The 20532-nt window shown below is 50.2% G+C and overlaps 1 protein-coding gene across 1 annotated transcript in view; it reads left to right on the top strand.

Moving 5' to 3' along the window:
* The window catches only part of LOC135441708 (gamma-aminobutyric acid type B receptor subunit 1-like), a gene marked incomplete at its 3' end in the record, with an annotated part of 40668 nt that extends 21177 nt beyond the window's left edge, over positions 1 to 19491 (top strand). Inside the window, exons 7-13 of the mRNA XM_064701253.1 lie at positions 2034 to 2276; positions 3098 to 3161; positions 9007 to 9084; positions 11011 to 11161; positions 13758 to 13890; positions 17028 to 17180; positions 19465 to 19491. Of these exons, the coding sequence (XP_064557323.1) occupies positions 2034 to 2276; positions 3098 to 3161; positions 9007 to 9084; positions 11011 to 11161; positions 13758 to 13890; positions 17028 to 17180; positions 19465 to 19491 (849 nt within the window). The remainder of the gene's footprint in view (positions 1 to 2033; positions 2277 to 3097; positions 3162 to 9006; positions 9085 to 11010; positions 11162 to 13757; positions 13891 to 17027; positions 17181 to 19464) is intronic.
* Between the last annotated feature and the right edge of the window lie 1041 nt (positions 19492 to 20532).

The following is a 20532-nucleotide window of genomic DNA, read 5'->3' as shown; positions in this document are numbered from 1 at the left end:
CTCCAATGGTGTCACCAATGTTGGGTCAATGTTTGGTGGTCTCCAACCCAAACCTTGGGTGGTCTCCAACCCAATGTTGGGTCTATGTTGGGTGGTCTCCAACCCAACCCTTGGGTCAACCTTGGATGTTCTCCAACCCAGAACATTGGCTGATCTCCAACCCAACCAATGAATGTTCTCCAACCCAAACCATGAGTGAACATTGGGTGGTCTCCAACCCAACCATTGGGTGAACCTTGGGTGGTCTCCAACCCAACCCTTGGCTGATCTCCAACCCAACCATTGGGTGGTCTCCAACCCAACCATTGGGTGACTCTTGGGTGGTCTCCAACCCAACCATTGGGTCAAAGTTGGGTGGTCTCCAACCCAAACCATGAGTGAACATTGAATGTTCTCCAACCCAACCATGGCTGATCTCCAACCCAACCATTGGGTCAACCTTGGGTGGTCTCCAACCCAACCATTGGGTCAACCTTGGGTGGTCTCCAACCCAACCATTGGCTGATCTCCAACCCAACCATTGAATGTTCTCCAACCCAACCCTTGGGTCAACCATGGGTGATCTCCAACCCAACCATGAGTGAACATTGGGTGGTCTCCAACCCAACCATTGGGTCAATGATGTTGGGTGGTCTCCAACCCAACCCTTGAATGTTCTCCAACTCAACCATTGAATGTTCTCCAACCCAAATCTTGGGTCAACCTTGGGTGGTCTCCAACCCAAACCATGAGTGAACATTGAATGTTCTCCAACCCAACCATTGAATGTTCTCCAACCCAACCATTGGGTCAATGATGTTGGATGGTCTCCAACCTAAATCTTGGGTCAACCTTGCTTGGTCTCCAACCCATCCATTGAATGTTCTCCAACCCAACCATTGGGTCAACCTTGGGTGATCTCCAACCCCACCCTTGTGTCCCCAGACGTCGCAGGAGTTCATCTCCAAGCTGGACAAGCGCCTGGGCCCCAACCCCAAGGAGACGGGCGGGTACCAGGAGGCGCCGCTGGCCTACGACGCCATGGGGTGCTCTCCAGTGGTGTCACCAATGTTGGGTCAATGTTTGGTGACCTCCAACCCAACCATGGCTGATCAACCCAACCATTGGGTGATCTCCAACCCAAACCTTGGGTCAACCTTGGATGTTCTCCAACCCAGAACATTGGCTGGTCTCCAACCCAACCATTGAATGTTCTCCAACCCAAACCATGAGTGAACATTGGGTGGTCTCCAACCCAACCACTGGGTCAAAGTTGGGTGGTCTCCAATGGTGTCACCAATGTTGGGTCAATGTTTGGTGATCTCCAACCCAACCCTTGGCTGATCAGCCCAACCATTGGGTGGTCTCCAACCCAACCCCTGAATGTTCTCCAACCCAAACCTTGGGTCAACCTTGGATGTTCTCCAACCCAACCATTGGATGTTCTCCAACCCAACCATTGGGTCAACCTTGGGTGGTCTCCAATGGTGTCACCAATGTTGGGTCAATGTTTGGTGATCTCCAACCCAACCATTGGCTGATCAGCCCAACCATTGAATGTTCTCCAACCCAACCCTTGGGTCAACCTTGGGTGGTCTCCAACCCAACCCTTGGCTGATCTCCAACCCAACCATTGAATGTTGTCCAACGCAAACCATGGGTCAATCTTGGATGTTCTCCAACCCAGACCATTGGGTCAACCTTGGGTGGTCTCCAATGGTGTCACCAATGTTGGGTTAATGTTTGGTCATGTCCAAACCCAACCCTTGAATGTTCTCCAACCCCAGCCCTGGTTCAACCTTGGGTGGTCTCCAACCCAACCATTGAATGTTCTCCAACCCAACCAATGAATGTTCTCCAACCCAAGCATTGGGTCAACCTTGGGTGGTCTCCAATGGTGTCACCAATGTTGGGTCAATGTTTGGTCATCTCCAACCCAACCATTGGCTGATCAACCCAAACCATTGAATGTTCTCCAACCCAACCCTTGGCTGATCTCCAACCCAAACCATGGCTGATCTCCAACCCCACCATCTCCACCCTTGTGTCCCCAGACGTCTCAGGAGTTCATCTCCAAGCTGGACAAGCGCCTGGGCCCCAACCCCAAGGAGACGGGCGGGTACCAGGAGGCGCCGCTGGCCTACGACGCCATCTGGGCGCTGGCGCTGGCGCTCAACAAGACGGCGCAGGAGTTGGCCAAGCAGGGCGTGGGCCTGGACGAGTTCAACTACAACAACAAGACCATCACCGACGAGATCTACCGCGCCCTCAACTCCTCGGCCTTCGAGGGCGTCTCGGTGAGGGCAGCTGGCATCTCGGGGGGGTTCCGAAAGGTCACGTTCGGGTGGAGGAAGCTCAGAAAAGTCAGGTTTGGGTGGTGGTGGCATCTAAGGGGGGTTCCAAAATCCATCTTTGGGTGGTGGTGGCATCTCGGGGGGGTTCCGAAAGGTCACGTTCGGGTGGAGGAACCTCAGAAAAGTCAGATTTTGGTGGTGGTGGCATCTAAGGGGGGTTCCGAAAGGTCACGTTTGGGTGGAGGAACCTCAAAAATTGGATCCCCAAAGTTCAGATTTGGGTGGAGGAACCTCAGAAATGGCTCCAAAATTCATCTTTGGGTGGTGGTGGCATCTAAGGGGGGTTCCAAAATCCAGATTTGGGTGGTGGTGGCATCTAGGGGGGGTTCCAAAATCCAGATTTGGGTGGAGGAACCTCAGAAATGGTGGAGGAACCTCAGAAAAGTCAGATTTGGGTGGTGGTGGCATCTCGGGAGGGTTCCAAAAAGTCAGATTTGGGTGGAGGAACCTCAAAAATGGCTCCAAAATTCACGTGTGGGTGGTGGTGGCATCTAAGGAGGGTTCCAAAATCCAGATTTGGGTGGAGGAACCTCAGAAATGGCTCCAAAATTCCGATTTGGGTGGTGGTGGTGGCATCCAAATCTTCATTTTGGGTGGTGGTGGCATCTAAGGGAGGTTCCAAAATCCATCTTTGGGTGGTGGTGGTGGCATCTCAGGGGGGTTCCGAAGGTCCCCTTTGGGTGGTGGTGGTGGCATCTCAGGGGGGTTCCGAAGGTCCCCTTGGGGTGGCCGTGGCACCAGCCGTGTCCCCGTGTCCCCTCCAGGGCCACGTCGTGTTCGACGCCAGCGGCTCCCGCATGGCCTGGACCCTGATCGAGCAGCTCCAAGGTGAGGGGACAGCGGGGGGGGCACTGGGGACCTCCTGGGACCTCCTGAGGGACCTCCAGGGGACATTGAAGGACTTTGGGTGGCATTTATGGACCTCCAAGTGACATTTATGAACTTTCAAGTGGCATTTGTGGACCTTTAGGTGACATTTATGGACCTCCAGGTGACATTGATGGACCTTGGGTGACATTGAGGGACATTGGGTGGCATTGAGGGACTTTGGGTGACATTTATGGACCTCCAGGTGACATTGATGGACCTTCAGGTGGCATTGATGGACCTTCAGGTGACATTGATGGACCTTCAGGTGACATTGAAGGACTTTGGGTGACATTGAAGGACTTTGGGTGGCACTGAGGGACCTCCTGAGGAACCTTCAGGTGACATTGATGGACATTGGGTGACATTGAAGGACATTGGGTGGCATTTATGGACCTCCAGGTGGCATTGAGGGACATTGGGTGACATTGAGGGACCTTCAGGTGACATTGATGGACATTGGGTGGCATTTATGGACCTTCAGGTGGCATTTATGGACATTGGGTGACATTGATGGACCTCCAGGTGACATTGAAGGACATTGGGTGACATTGAAGGACCTTTAGGTGGCATTGATGGACATTGGGTGACATTTATGGACCTCCAGGTGACATTGAAGGACCTTCAGGTGACATTGATGGACCTTCAGGTGGCATTGAGGGACTTTGGGTGGCATTTATGGACCTCCAGGTGACATTGATGGACCTCCAGGTGACATTGAGGGACCTGCAGGTGACATTGAGGGACTTTGGGTGACATTTATGGACCTTCAGGTGACATTGAGGGACATTGGGTGGCACTGAGGAACCTCCTGAGGAACCTCCAGGTGACATTGATGGACCTTCAGGTGACATTGAGGGACATTGGGTGACATTGATGGACCTCCAGGGGACATTTATGAACTTTCAAGTGGCATTTGTGGACCTTTAGGTGGCATTGAAGGACTTTGGGTGGCATTGAGGGACCTTCAGGTGACATTGAGGGACTTTGGGTGACATTGATGGACCTTCAGGTGACATTGATGGACCTTCAGGTGGCATTGAGGGACATTGGGTGACATTTATGGACCTCCAGGTGACATTGATGGACCTCCAGGTGACATTTATGGACCTCCAGGTGACATTGAGGGACCTTGGGTGACATTGATGGACCTCCAGGTGGCATTGAGGGACCTTCAGGTGACATTGATGGACCTTCAGGTGACATTGATGGACCTCCAGGTGACATTAAAGGACTTTGGGTGGCATTTATGGACCTCCAGGTGACCCTCAAGGACATTGGGTGACATTGATGGACCTCCAGGTGGCATTGATGAACCTCCAGGTGACATTGAGGGACCTTCAGGTGACATTGATGGACATTGGGTGGCATTTATGGACCTTCAGATGACATTGATGGACCTCCAGGTGGCATTTATGGACCTTCAGGTGGCATTGAGGGACATTGGGTGGCATTGATGGACCTTCAGGTGTCATTGAAGGACATTGGGTGACATTGAGGGACATTGGGTGACATTGGTGGACCATCAGGTGACATTGATGGACCTTCAGGTGACATTTATGGACCTTCAGGTGACATTGAAGGACTTTGGGTGGCATTTATGGACCTTCAGGTGGCATTGAGGACCTTCAGGTGACACTCAGGGACCTCCTGAGGGACCTTCAGGTGGCATTGAGGGACTTTGGGTGGCATTGATGGACCTCCAGGTGACATTGAGGGACATTGGGTGGCACTGAGGAACCTCCTGAGGAACCTCCAGGTGACATTTATGGACCTTCAGGTGACATTGAAGGACTTTCAGGTGACACTGATGGACCTTCAGATGACATTGATGGACCTTCAGGTGACATTGAAGGACATTGGGTGACATTTATGGACCTTCAGGTGACATTGAGGGACCTTGGGTGGCATTGATGGACCTCCAGGTGACATTGAGGGACCTTCAGGTGACATTGATGGACCTCCAGGTGACATTGATGGACCTCCAGGTGACATTGATGGACCTTCAGGTGACATTGAGGGACATTGGGTGGCATCTATGGACCTCCAGGTGGCATTGATGGACCTTCAGGTGACATTGAAGGACCTTCAGGTGACACTGATGGACCTGCAGGTGACATTGAAGGACCTCCAGGTGACATTTATGGACCTTCAGGTGACATTGATGGACCTTGGGTGACATTTATGGACCTTCAGGTGGCATTGGGGGACCTTCAGGTGGCATTGAGGGACATTGGGTGGCATTGATGGACCTTCAGGTGGCACTGAGGGACTTTGGGTGGCATTGAGGGACTTTGGGTGACATTTATGGACCTCCAGGTGGCATTGAAGGACTTTGGGTGGCATCTGTAGACCTTCAGGTGGCATTGAGGGACATTGGGTGACATTGAGGGACCTTCAGGTGACATTTATGGACCTTCAGGTGACATTGATGGACCTTGGGTGACATTGAGGGACTTTGGGTGACATTGATGGACCTCCAGGTGGCATTGAGGGACCTTCAGGTGGCATTGAAGGACATTGGGTGGCACTGAGGAACCTCCTGAGGAACCTCCAGGTGACATTGATGGACCTTCAGGTGGCATTTATGGACCTTCAGGTGACATTGAAGGACCTTCAGGTGACATTGAGGGACATTGGGTGGCACTGAGGGACTTTGGGTGGCACTCGGGGACCTGCAGGTGACACCGAGGGACCGACACCTGTCCCAGTGTGGCTTGTGGGGGTGTCACCTGTCCATTGTCACCTGTCCCATTGTCACCTGTCCATTGGGTGTCACCTGTCCAATGTCACCAGTTCTGATGTCACCTGTCCAATGTCACCTGTCACCTGTCCATTGTCACCTGTCCAATGTCACCTGTCCATTGGGTGTCCCCAAGGTGTCACCTGTCCCACCTGTGCCATTGACACCTGTTCTGATGTCACCTGTCCATTGTCACCTGTCCATTGTCACCTGTCCTGGTGTCACCTGTCCCACCTGTCCATTGTCACCTGTGCCATTGGGTGTCACCTGTCCCATGTCACCTGTCCATTGTCACCTGTCCCATTGTCACCTGTCCTGGTGTCACCTGTCCCACCTGTCCATTGTCACCTGTCCATTGGGTGTCACCTGTCCAATGTCACCTGTCCATTGTCACCTGTCCCATTGTCACTTGTCCATTGGGTGTCACCTGTCCATTGTCACCTGTCCTGGTGTTCTCAAGGTGTCCCCAAGGTGTCACCTGTCCCAGTGTCTCTAAGGTGTCACCTGTCTGGGTGTCCCCATGGTGTCACCTGTCCCATTGTCACCTGTCCATTGGGTGTCCCCTATCCGGCTGTCCCCAAGGTGTCACCTTTGTGGGTGTCACCTGTGCCACTGTCACCTGTCCAATGTCACCTGTCCAATGTCACCTGTCCAATGTCACCTGTCCAGGTGTCCCCAAGGTATCACCTTTGTGGGTGTCACCTGTCCCATTGTCACCTGTCCATTGGGTGTCACCTGTCCCACCTGTGCCATTGACACCTGTTCTGGTGTCCCCATGGTGTCACCTGTCCTGGTGTCACCTGTCCATTGTCACCTGTCCCATTGTCACCTGTCCATTGGGTGTCACCTGTTCTGATGTCACCTGTCTGGGTGTCACCTGTCCCACCTGTGCCATTGTCACCTGTCCCATTGACACCTGTCTGGGTGTCCCCAAGGTGTCACCTGTCCATTGGGTGCCACCTGTCCCATGTCACCTGTCCTGGTGTCACCTGTCCTGGTGCCACCTGTCCAATGTCACCTGTCCATTGAGTGCCACCTCTCTGGGTGTCACCTGTCCATTGTCACCTGTCCATTGTCACCTGTCCATTGTCACCTGTCCATTGGGTGTCCCCTATCCAGGTGTCCCCAAGGTGTCACCTTTGTGGGTGTCACCTGTCCATTGTCACCTGTCCTGGTGTCACCTGTCCTGGTGTCACCTGTCCCACCTGTCCATTGTCATCTGTCCCTTTGTCACCTCTCCCTTTGACACCTGTCCTGGTGTCCCCATGCTGTCACCTGTGCTGGTGCCACCTGTCCAATGTCACCTGTCCCATGTCACCTGTCCGGGTGTCCCCAAGGTGTCACCTGTCCTGGTGCCACCTGTCCTGGTGTCACCTGTCCATTGGGTGTCACCTGTCCATTGTCACCTGTCCATTGTCACCTGTCCCACCTGTCCCATTGTCACCTGCTCTGGTGTCCCCATGGTGTCACCTTTGTGGGTGTCACCTGTCCATTGTCACCTGTGTTGGTGTCACCTGTCCATTGTCACCTGTCCAATGTCACCTGTTTTGATGTCTCCTGTGCCATTGTCACCTGTCCATGGGGTGTCACCTGTCCGGGTGTCTCCATGGTGTCACCTGTCCATTGGGTGTCACCTGTGTTGGTGTCACCTGTCCCAGTGTCACCTATCTAGGTGTCCCCATGGTGTCACCTGTCCTGGTGTCACCTGTCCATTGTCACCTGTCCATTGAGTGCCACCTCTCTGGGTGTCACCTGTCCATTGTCACCAGTTCTGATGTCACCTGTCCAATGTCACCTGTCCATTGTCACCTGTCCCACCTGTCCAATGTCACCAGTTCTGATGTCACCTGTTCTGATGTCACTTGTCCCATTGTCACCTGTCCAATGTCCCCTGTCCATTGGATGTCCCCATGGTGTCCCCAAGGTGTCACCTGTCCCACCTGTCCATTGTCACCTGTCCATTGGGTGTCACCTATCCAGGTGTCCCCAAGGTGTCACCTTTGTGGGTGTCACCTGTCCAATGTCACCTGTCCTGGTGTCACCTGTCCCATTGTCACCTGTCCATTGGGTGTCACCTGTCCATTGTCACCTGTCCAATGTCACCTGTCCCATTGTCACCTGTCCATTGGGTGTCACCTGTTCTGATGTCACCTGTCCATTGTCACCTGTCCCACTGACACCTGTCCATTGTCAGCTGTGCTATTGTCACCTGCTCTGGTGTCCCCATGGTGTCACCTGTGCTGGTGTCACCCGTCCATTGTCACCTGTCCCATTGTCACCTGTTCTGATGTCACCTGTGCCACCTATCCCACTGTCACGTGTCCATTGGGTGTCCCCAAGGTGTCACCTGTCCAATGTCACCTGTCCATTGTCCCCTGTCCCATTGTCACCTGTCTGGGTGTCACCTGTCCCACCTGTCCATTGTCACCTGTCCATTGGGTGTCCCCAAGGTGTCACCTGTCCATTGTCACCTGTCCCACCTGTGCCATTGTCACCTGCCCATTGTCACCTGTCCATTGTCACCTGTCCAATGTCACCTGTGCCACCTATCCCATTGTCACCTGTCCCATTGTCACCTGTCTGGGTGTCACTTGTCCATTGCCACCTCTGCTACTGTCACCTGTCCCATGTCACCCATCCATTGGGTGTCCCCAAGGTGTCACTGTCCATTGTCACCTGTCCCACCTGTGCCATTGTCACCTGTCCTGGTGCCACCTGTCCAATGTCACCTGTCCATTAGGTGTCACCTGTCCCACCTGTCCCATTGTCACCTGTCCATTGGGTATCCCCAAGGTGTCACCTGTCCTGGTGTCACCTGTCCCATTGTCACCTGTCCCTTTGTCACCTGTCCATTGTGTGCCACCTGTCCAATGTCACCTGTCCAATGTCACCTATCCCATTGTCACCTGTCCGTTGGGTATCACCTGTCTATTGTCACCAGTGTTGGTGTCACCTGTCCATTGGCTGTCACCTGCCCTGGTGTCCCCAAGGTGTCACCTGTTCTGATGTCACCTGTCCATTGTCCCCTGTCCCATTGTCACCTGTCCATTGTCACCCGTGCAGACGGGGAGTACCAGAAGATCGGTTACTACGACAGCACCAAGGACAACCTGAGCTGGTACAACAACGACAAATGGATCGGTGAGAGATGGGGAAAACGGGAAATTTGGGAAAAACGGGGGAAAAATTGGGAGAAAATTTGGGGAAAATTACAAAAAAAAAAAAGGGAAATTTTGGGAAAATTTGGGGAAAAAATTGGGAAAAAAAGGGGAGGAAAAGAGGGGAAAAATTTGGGGAAATTGGGGTAAATTAGCGGGAAAATAATAGGGAAATAATGGGGGAAAAATTGGGGGAAATTGAAAAAAATGGGGGAAAAATTGGGAGAAAATTTGGGGAAAATTACAAAAAAAAAAAAAAAGGGAAATTTTGGGAAAATTTGGGGAAAAATTGGGAAAATAATGGGAGGAAAAGAGGAGGGGAATTGGGAAAAAATTGGGGTAAATTGGGGGAAAATAATAGGGAAATAATGGGGGGAAAATTGGGGGAAATTGAAAAAAATGGGGGAAAAATTGGGAGAAAATTTGGGGAAAATTACAAAAAAAAAAAAGGGAAATTTTGGGAAAATTTGGGGAAAAAATTGGGAAAATAATGGGAGGAAATTGGGAAAATAATGGGAGAAAAGAGGGGGGAAATTGGAAAAAATTTGGGAAAAATTGGGGTAAATTAGAGGGAAAATAATAGGGAAATAATTGGGAGAAAATTTGGGGAAAATTACAAAAAAAAAAGGGGAAATTTTGGGAATGGGGGAAAAAATTGGGAAAATAATGGGAGGAAAAGAGGGGAAAAATTGGGGTAAATTGGGGGAAAATAATAGGGAAATAATGGGGGAAAAATTGGGAGAAAATTTGGGGAAAATTACAAAAAAAAATCAAAGGGAAATTTTGGGAAAATTTGGGGAATTTTGGGAAAATTGGGGGAAAAATTGGGAAAATAATGGGAGGAAAAGAGGGGGGGAATTGGGAAAAAATTGGGAAAAATGGGAGGGGAAAGGGCAAAAAATGGCCAGAAAAAATGAGAAAAAATTGGGAAAAATTTGGAAAAATGTGGGAAAAATGAGAGGGGAAAGTGAGGGGAAATGGGCAAAAAATGGGCAAAAAAATGGGAAAAAATGGGGGAAAATTGGGAAAAAATTTGGGGGAAAATTGGGAAAAATTTGGAAAAATGTGGGAAAAGGGCAAAAAATGGACAGAAAAATTAAGAAAAAATTGGGGAAAATTTGGAAAAATATGGGAAAAATGGGTGGAAAAGGGCGAAAAATTGACAGAAAAATTGAGGGAAAAATTGGGAAAAAATTGGGGAAAATTTGGAAAAATGTGGGAAAAATGGTGGAAATTGGGGAAAAAATGGGGAAAAATTGGGAAAAAATTGGGAAAAAAATTGGGGAAAAATTGGGGAAAATTGGGAAAAAATTGGAAAAATGTGGGAAAAATGTGAGAGAAAAGTGAGGGAAAATGGGGAAAAAAATGGGCAAAAAAATAGGGAAAAATTGGGGAAAATTGAGAAAAAATTGGGAAAAATGGGATGGAAAAGGGCGAAAAATTGCCAGAAAAATTGAGAAAAAATTGGGAAAAATTTGGAAAAAAATTGGGGAAAAATTGGGAAAAATTTGGGAAAAATGGGATGGGAAAGGGCAAAAAATGGCCAGAAAAATTGAGAAAAAATTGGGAAAAAATTTGGGAAAAAATTGGGGAAAAATTGGGAAAAATTGGGCAAAAAATGGGGAAAAAATGGGCAAAAAATGGCCAGAAAAATTGAGAAAAAATTGGGAAAAATTGGGAAAAAATTTGGGTGAAAAATTGAGATAAAATTGGGAAAAAATGGGAAAAAAATGGGGAAAAAAATGGGGAAAAAATGGGAAAAAAATGGGGAAAAAAATGGGAAAAAAATGGGGAAAAATTGAGGAAAAAAGCGCAAAAAACGGGGAAAATACTGAAAATCATGGAAAATTTTTTCTGCTTGTTCCCAAATTTCTGAATTTTTTTGGGATTTATCCCAATTTTTTCGCAGGGGGGTCGCCCCCGGCCGATTACACCAAGGTGATCACAACTTTCCGTTTCCTGTCCCAAAAATTGTTCATTTCCGTCGCGGTGTTGGCGTCACTCGGAATCGTCCTGGCCGTCGTTTGTTTGGCTTTCAACATCTACAACGGGCACGTCAGGTGGGGAGAATTCCCAAAAATTCCCAAAATTCCCGAAATTCTGAAAATTTAAAAAAAAATTCTGGAAGTTTTGGGGGGTTTTGGGGGGAAAAATTGGGATTTTTGAGGGGTTTGAAGGGGAAAATTGGGAGGTTGAAGGGAATAAAAATGTGAATTTTAAAGGGTGAAATTCAGAGGTTTTGGGGCAAAAATTGGGATTTTTGAGGGGTTTGAAGGGGAAAATTGGGAGGTTGAAGGGAATAAAAATGTGAATTTTAAAGGGTGAAATTCAGAGGTTTTGGGGTTAAAGGGAAAAAATTCAGAGTTTTGGGGTTAAAAGTGAAAATATTCTGAATTTTAGGGGGTTGGGAGTGGAAAAAATCTCAAATTTTGAGGTGGGAAAAATCTCAAAATTTCAAAAAATTCAACTTTGAAGGGTTTGAGGTGGGAAAATTCCCAAAATTCCTCCAAATTCACCAAATTTCAGGGGGTTTGGAGGGAGAAAATGGGGGGAAATTGGGGACAATTTTGGGGAATAATTGGGAAAAATTGGGGAAAAATTCTGGGGAAAATGGGGGAAAATGGGAGAAGAAATTCTGGGGAAAATTCTGTGAAAATTGGAAGGAAAAATGGAAAAAAAAGGGGAAATTTGGGGAAAATTAGGGAAAAATGGAGAAAAAAAATGGAGAAAAATTTGGGGGGGAAATGGGAATGAATTATAAAAATTTGTGAAAACCAGTTAAAAAGAGGGGAAAATTCTGGGAAAAAAATGGGAAAACTAGGGGAAAAAATTTGGGGGGAAATTGGGGGAAAAACAGGAAAAAATCTGGAAAATTCTAGGAAAAATAAATAGAGAAAAATGGGGGAAAATTCTGGGAAAAGTTGGGAAAAAAAGGATGAAAAATTGTGAAAAAGCTGGGAAAAAATTCAGGGAGAAATGGGGAAAATTTGGGGAAAATGGGGAAAATTCTGGGAAAAATTGGGCGAAAATTCTGGGAAAATTTGGGGAAAATGGGAAAATTCTGGGAAAAACTCTGGGAAAATTGGGGGAACATTCTGGGAAAATTTGGGGAAAATGGGAAAATTCTGGGGAAAATTCTGGGAAAATTCTGGGGAAAATTGGGCGAAAATTCTGGGAAAAATTCTGGGAAAATTGGGGGAAAATTGGGCGAAAATTCTGGGAAAAATTCTGGGAAAAATTCTGGGGAAAATTCTGGGAAAATTGGGGGAACATTCTGGGAAAAATTCTGGGAAAATTTGGGGAAAATGGGAAAAATTCTGGGAAAAATTGGGCGAAAATTCTGGGGAAAATTCTGGGAAAATTCTGGGGAAAATTGGGCGAAAATTCTGGGAAAAATTCTGGGAAAAATTCTGGGAAAATTGGGGGAACATTCTGGGAAAATTTGGGGAAAATGGGAAAATTCTGGGAAAATTGGGGGAAAATTCTGGGAAAAAATTCTGGGAAAATTTGGGAAAAACGGGAAAAATGGAGAAAAATTTGGGGAAATGGAGGGAAATGGGAAAAATGAGAATGAATCATAAAAATTTGTGAAAACCAGTTAAGAAGGGGGGAAAATTCTGGGAAAAGTTGGGGAAATTATGGGAAGAATTTGGAGAAAAAGTGGGAAAAACTGGGGGGAAAAATTTGGGAAAAATTCTGGGGAAAATGGGGAACAAAAGAGCAAAACAAAAGGGGGAAATCTGGAGAAAAATCAGGAAAAAAATGATGAAAAATTGTGAAAAACTGGGAAAAAATCAGGAGGAAATGGGGAAGATTCTGGGGAAAATTTGGGGGGAAATTCTGGGAAAAAATTGGGAAAATGGGGAGAAATTGGGAAAAATTCTGTGAAAATCGGAAGGTAAAAATGGAAAAAAAGTTGGGCAAAAATTAGGGAAAAATTTGAGAAAAATGGAGAAAAACTTGGGAAAAATAGGAATGAATTATAAAAATTTGTGAAAACCAGTTAAAAAGGGGGAAAAATTCAGGGAAAAATGGGAAAAAATGATGAAAAACCGGGAAAAAACCCCCGCTCTCCTTGTGCGGGTGTTGTTTCCGGTGCCGGCTGTACCCGGGGTGACTCCGGTTGTTAAAATTAATGGAAAAATTGGGGAAAAATGGGAAAAAATGATGAAAAATTATGAAAACTAGGGAAAAAAAGGTGGAAAAATTCAGGAAAAAATGGGAAAAAATTATGAAAAATTATGAAAACTAGGGAAAAAAGGGGGGAAAATTCTGGGAAAAATTTGGGGGAAAATTGGGAAAAATCAGGAAATTTTGGGGAAAAATTCTGGAAAATGTGGAGAAAATTAATGGAAAAATTGGGGAAAAATGGGGAAAAATTATGAAAACTAGGAAAAAAAAGGGGAAAAATTCAGGGAAAAATTAGGATAATTGGGAAAAATTCTGGAAAACGTGGAGAAAATTAATGGAAAAATTGGGGAAAATGGGAAAAATGGGAAAAAATGATGAAAAATTATGAAAAATTATGAAAACTAGGGAAAAAAAAGGTGGAAAAATTCAGGAAAAAATGATGAAAAACCGGGAAAAAAACCCCCGCTCTCCTGGTGCGGGTGTTGTTTCCGGTTGTACCCGGGGTGACTCCGGCTGTTGTTGCAGGTACATCCAGAACTCGCAGCCCTACCTGAACAACATGACGGCCGTCGGTTGTACCCTGGCGCTCGCCGCCGTCTTCCCGCTGGGGCTGGACGGCTTCCACATCGGGCCGGGGCTGTTCCCCCTCGTCTGCCAGGTGGGGACAGGCGGAGCTACAGGCGGAGGAACAGGCGGAGATGGGGGGGATAATGGGGGGGACAGGCGGAAATGGGGGGGAACAGGTGGAGAGTGGGGATAATGGGGGGAACAGGCGGAAATGGGGGGGAAATGGGGTGGGAACAGGTGGAGGAACAGGCGGAGCAACAGGCGGAGGGGGGGATAATGGGAAGGAACAGGCGGGAAATGGGGGGAATGGGGGGGGACAGGCGGAAATGGGGAGGGAATAATGGGGGGGAAACAGGTGGAAATGGGGGGGAACAGGCAGAGAAACAGGAAAATGGAGGGACAGGCGGAAATGGGGGAAAATGGGATGGGAACAGGTGGACAAATGAGTGGAGGAACAGGAAAATGGGTGGGAACAGGCAGAGGAACAGGCGGAGAGAGGGAATAAGGGGGGGACAGGCAGAAACTGGGGGGAAATGGGGGGGAACAGGCAGAGAAACAGGCGGAGAGCAGGGGATAATGGGGGAGAACAGGTGGAAATGGGGAAAAATGAGATGGGAACAGGCGGAAATGGGGAGGGAAATTGGGTGGGAACAGGCGGAGAGCGGGGGGATAATGGGAAGGAACAGGCGGAAATGGGGGGGGAACAGGCGGAGGAACAGGAAAATGGGGGTGAACAGGCGGAAATGGGGGGATAATGGGGAGGAACAGGCAGAGGAACAGGCGGAGAGTGGGGATAATGGGGACAGGCGGAAATGGGGGGGAACAGGCAGAAATGGGGGGATAATGGGGGGGACAGGCGGAGCAACAGGCGGAGAGGGGGGGGATAATGGGGAGGAACAGGCGGAGGAACAGGAAAATGGTGGCGGGGGGAACAGGTGGAGGAACAGGCGGAGAGCGGGGGGATAATGGGGAGGAACAGGCGGAAATGGGGGGGAATAATGGGATGGGAACAGGCGGAGCAACAGGCAGAGAGCGGGGATAATGGGGAGGAACAAGCGGAGGAACAGGCAGAGAGTGGGGATAATGGGGGGGAACAGGCAGAAAGAGGGGGGGAACAGGCAGAAATGGGGGTATAATGGGGGGGACAGGTGGAGAAACAGGCGGAGAGTGGGGGGATAATGGGGAGGAACAGGCGGAGGAACAGGAAAATGGGGTGGAAATAGGTGGAGGAACAGGCGGAGAGCGGGGAATGGGGGGGAACAGGTGGAGGAACAGGCGGAGAGGGGGGATAATGGGGGTCAGGTGGAGGAACAGGAAAATGGGGGGAACAGGCGGAAATGGGGAGGGACAGGCGGAGAAACAGGCGGAGAGCAGGGGGATAATGGGGGGACAGGTGGAAATGGGGGGAATAATGGGATGGGAACAGGTGGAGGAACAGGCGGAGAGCAGGGGGATAATGGGGACAGGCGGAAATGGGGGGGAACAGGCAGAAATGGGGAGATAATGGGGGGAACAGGCGGAGGAACAGGCGGAGAGCGGGGATAAGGGGGACAGGTGGAAAGAGGAGGGGAACAGGCAGAAATGGGGGGAAATAATGGGATGGGAACAGGCGGAGGAACAGGTGGAGAGTGGGGGGATAATGGGAAGGAACAGGCGGAAATGGGGGGGAACAGGCGAGAAACAGGCGGAGAGCAGGGGGATATAATGGGGGGAACAGGAGGAGCAACAGGCAGAGCAACAGGCGGAGAGCGGGAATAATGGGGGGAACAGGCGGAAATGGGGGGGAACAGGCAGAGGAACAGGCGGAGAGCGGGGATAATGGGGGGACAGGTGGAAATGGGGGGAATGGGAGGGAACAGGCGGAGCAACAGGCAGAGAGCGGGGGAATAATGGGGACGAACAGGTGGAAATGGGGGGGAATAATGGGATGGGAACAGGCGGAGCAACAGGCGGAGAGAGGGGGGATAATGGGTGGGAACGGGTAGAAGAACAGGTGGAGGAACAGGCGGAAATAGGGAGGGAAATTGGGTGGGAACAGGCGGAGGAACAGGCGGAGAGCGGGAAATGGGGGGGACAGGTGGAGAAGGGGGGAAATTGTCTGGCTGTCACCGCCTTGTCCGACTGTCACCGTGTTGTCTGACTGTCACCGTGTTGTCCGACTGTCACTGCCTTGTCTGACTGTTGCCTTGTTTTCGGCTGTCGTGGCCTTGTCCGACTGTCACAACCGTGTCCAACTGTCACTGCCTTGTCCAACTGTCGTGGCCTTGTCCGACTGTCACTGCCTTGTCCGACTGTTGCCGTGTTTTTGGCTGTCGCTGCCTTGTCCGACTGTCACCGTGTTGTCCGACTGTCACTGCCTTGTCCGACTGTCGCGGCCTTGTCCGACTGTCACTGCCTTGTCCGACTGTCACCGCCTTGTCCGACTGTCACTGCCTTGTCTGACTGTCGCTGCCTTGTCCAACTGTCACCGTGTTGTCCGACTGTCACCGCATTGTCCAACTGTCGTGGCCTTGGCCGACTGTTGCCGTGTTTTTGGCTGACGCTGCCTTGTCCCACTGTCGCTGCCTTGTCTGACTGTCGTGGCCTTGTCCAACTGTCGCGGCCTTGTCTGACTGTTGCCTTGTTTTCGGCTGTCGTGGCCTTGTCTGACCGTCACTGCCTTGTCCGACTGTTGCGGCCTTGTTTGACTGTTGCCGTGTTTTTGGCTGTCACTGCCTTGTCCGACTGTCACCGTGTTGTCCGACTGTCGCTACCTTGTCCGACCGTCACTGCCTTGTCCAACTGTTGCCGTGTTTTTGGCTGTCGTGGCCTTGTCCGACTGTCACAACCTTGTCCGACTGTCACTGCCCTGTCCGACTGTCACCGCCTTGTCCGACTGTCGCGGCCTTGTCCGACTGTCACTGCCTTGTCCGACTGTCACAACCCTGTCCGACTGTCACCGCCTTGTCCGACTGTCACTGCCCTGTCCGACTGTCACAACCTTGTCCGACTGTCACTGCCCTGTCCGACTGTCACCGCCTTGTCCGACTGTCGCGGCCTTGTCCGACTGTTGCCATGTTTTCGGCTGTCGTGGCCTTGTCCGACTGTCACTGCCTTGTCCGACTGTTGCCGTGTTTTTGGCTGTCACTGCCTTGTCCGACTGTCACCGCGCTGTCCGACTGTCACAACCTTGTCTGACTGTCGCTGCCCTGTCCGACTGTCACCGCGCTGTCCGGCTGTTGTTGGCAGGCGCGGCTGTGGCTGCTGGGGCTGGGTTTCAGCCTGGCCTACGGCAGCATGTTCACCAAGATCTGGTGGGTGCACACCGTGTTCACCAAGAAGGACGACAAGAAGGACAAGCGGAAGGCGAGGACGGAACAGGCGGACGGGGGATGGGTGTTGGTGGGGTTTGGGGGTTGGTTTGGGTGGGGTTTCCATTGGGATTTGGGTGTTGGGATCCAGGTGTTCCTTTGGGATCTGGGTGTTCCTTTGGGGTTCCGGTTGTTGGAATTCGGGTGTTGTTTTTTGGGATTTGGGTGTTGGGATCCGGGTGTTCCTTTGGGATCCGGGTGTTCTTTTTGGGATCTGAGTGTTCCTTTCAGGTTGGAGTTGTTGGGATTTGGGTGTTGGGATCCGGGTGTTCCTTTGGGATCCGGGTGTGATTTTTTGGGATTTGGGTGTTGGGATCCGAGTGTTCCTTTGGGATCCGGGTGTTCTTTTTGGGATCTGGGTGTGATTTTTTGGGATTTGGTTGTTGGGGTTTGGGTGTTGTTTGTTGGGATTTGGGTGCACACCGTGTTCACCAAGAAGGACGACAAGAAGGACAAGCGGAAGGCGAGCAGGGAACAGGCGGACGGGTGATGGGTGTTCCTTTGGGATCCGGGTGTTCTTTTTGGGATTGGGGTGTGATTTTATGGGATTTGGGTGTTCCATTGGGATTTGGGTGTTGGGATCTGGGTGTTCCTTTGGGATCCGGGTGTGATTTTTGGGATCGGGGTGTGGTTTATGGGATTTGGGTGTTGGGATCTGGGTGTTCTTTTTGGGGTTTGGGTGTTGGGATTTGGGTGTTCCATTGGGGTTGAGGTTGTTGGATTTGGCTGTTCCCTTGGGATCCGAGTGTTTCTTTTGGGTTGAGGTTGTTGTGATTTGGGTGTTGGGATTCGGGTGTTGCTTTGGGGGTGAGGTTGTTGGGATCCGGGTGTTCTATTTGGGGTCCAGGTGTTCCTTTCAGGTTGGGGTTGTCGGGATTTGGGTTGTTGGGATCCGGGTGTTCCTTTGGGATCTGCGTGTGATTTTTTTGGATTTTGGGTGTGATTTGTTGGGATTTGGTTGTTGGGGTTTGGGTGTTGTTTGTTGGGATTTGGGTGCACACCGTGTTCACCAAGAAGGACAAGCGGAAGGCGAGCAGGGAACAGGCGGACGGGGGATGGGTGTTGGTTGATTTGGGTGTGGTTTGTTGGGGTTTGGGTGTTGAGATTTGGGTGTTGTTTTTGGGGTTTGGGTGTTGGGATCCGGGTGTTCCTTTGGGATCCGGGTGTTCTTTTGGGATTTGGGTGTTCCATTGGGGTTGAGGTTGTTGGGATCCGGGTGTTCTTTTTGGGATCTGAGTGTTCCTTTCAGGTTGGGGTTGTTGGGATTTGGGTTGTTGGGATCCGGGTGTTCCTTTGGGGTTCCAGTTGTTGGGATCCGGGTGTTGTTTTTTGGGATTTGGGTGTTGGGATTTGGGTGTTCTTTTTAGGATTGGGGTGTGATTTTTTGGGATTTGGGTGTTCCATTGGGATTTGGGTGTTGGGATCTGGGTGTTCCTTCAGGATCCGGGTGTTCCTTTGGGATCCGGGTGTTCTTTTTGGGATCTGGGTGTGATTTTATGGGATTTGGGTGTTGGGATCCGGGTGTATATTGGGGGTTGACATTGTTGGGGTTTGGGTGTTGGGATCTGGGTGTTCCTTTGGGATTTGGGTGTTGGGATCCAGGTGTTCTTTTTGGGATTGGGGTATGGTTTATGGGATTTGGGTGTTGGGATCCGGGTGTTCCATTGGGGTTGAGGTTGTTGGGATTTGGGTGTTCCTTCAGGATCCAGGTGTTCCTTTGGGGTCCAGGTGTTGTTTTTGGGATCTGGGTGTGGTTTATGGGATTTGGGTGTTGCGATCCCAGGTGTACTTTTTGGGTTTGGGTGTTTGGATTCGGGTGTTCCTTTGGGATTTGGGTGTTGGGATTTGGGTGTTCCTTTGGGGTTGAGGTTGTTGGGATCCGGGTGTTCCTTTGGGATCCGGGTGTTCCTTTAGTGTTGAGGTTGTTGGATCCGGGTGTTCCCTTGGGATCTGAGTTTTTCATTGGAATCCGGGTGTGGTTTTTTAGGATTTGGGTGTTGGGATCCGGTTGTACTTTTGGGATTCGGGTGTTGGGATCCGGGTGTTCCTTTGGGATTTGGGTGTTGGGATCCGGGTGTTCTTTTTGGGATCTGAGTGTTCCTTTCAGGTTGGAGTTGTTGGGATTTGGGTGTTGGGATCCGGGAGTTTCCTTGGGATACGACTGTTCTTTTTGGGATTGGGGCGTGATTTTTGGGATCCAGGTGTTCCTTTGAGATCCGGGTGTTCCTTTGGGGTTGAGGTTGTTGGGATCCGGGTGTTCCTTTGGGGTTTGGGTGTTGTTTGTTGGGATTTGGGCGCACACCGTGTTCACCAAGAAGGACGACAAGAAGGACAAGCGGAAGGTGAGCACGGAACAGGCGGACGGGGGATGGGTGTTGGTTGATTTGGGTGGGGTTTGTTGGGGTTTGGGGGTTGGGATCCGGGTGTACTTTGGGGGTTGACATTGTTGGGTTTGGGTTGTTGGGATCCGGGTGTTCCCTTGGGATCTGAGTTTTCCATCGGAATCCAGGTGTGGTTTTTTTAGGATTTGGGTGTTGGGATCCGGTTGTTCTTTTGGGTTGAGGTTGTTGGGATTCAGGTGTGATTTTATGGGATTTGGTGTTGGGATCCAGGTGTTCCTTTGGGATTTGGGTGTTGGGATTTGGGTGATGGGATTGTGGTGTTCTTTTGGGATTTGGGTGTTTGGGATCCAGGTGTTCCTTTGGGGTTCCGGTTGTTGGGATCCGGGTGTTCTTTTGGTATCTGGGTGTGGTTTGTTGGGATTTGGGTGTTCCTTTTGGGATCCGAGTGTTGTTTGTCAAGATTTGGGTGTTTGGGGTCCGAGTGTTGTTTTTGGGATCCGGGTTGGGTTGAGGTTGTTGGGATTTGGGTGTTTCTTTTGGGGTTCCGGTTGTTGGGATCCGGGTGTGGTTTTTTGGGATTTGGGTGTTGCTTTGGGATTTGGGTGTTGGGATTTGGTGTTTCCTTTGGGATCCAGGTGTTGTTTTGGGATCCGGGTGTGATTTTATGGGATTTGGGTGTTCCATTGGGATTTGGGTGTTGGGGTTTGGGTGTTCCTTTGGGATCCGGGTGTGATTTTTGGGATCGGGGTGTGGTTTATGGGATTTGGGTGTTGGGATCTGGGTGTTCTTTTTGGGGTTTGGGTGTTGGGATCCGGGTGTTCCTTTGGGATCCGGGTGTTCCTTTGGGGTTCCGGTTGTTGGGATCCGGGTGTTGTTTTTTGGGATTTGGGTGTTGGGATTCGGGTGTTCCATTGGGGTTGAGGCTGTTGGGATCCGGGTGTTCCTTTGGGATCCGGGTGTTCTTTTTGGGATTGGGGTGTGATTTTATGGGATTTGGGTGTTGGGATCCGGGTGTTCCTTTGGGGTTGAGGTTGTTGGGGT

The sequence above is a fragment of the Zonotrichia leucophrys genome, unplaced genomic scaffold (assembly GCF_028769735.1).
Source record: "Zonotrichia leucophrys gambelii isolate GWCS_2022_RI unplaced genomic scaffold, RI_Zleu_2.0 Scaffold_443_41994, whole genome shotgun sequence".
Lineage (NCBI taxonomy): Eukaryota > Metazoa > Chordata > Aves > Passeriformes > Passerellidae > Zonotrichia > Zonotrichia leucophrys.
Note: the sequence above shows the minus strand (reverse complement) of the source record. Positions and strands in the feature narration are given on the sequence as shown.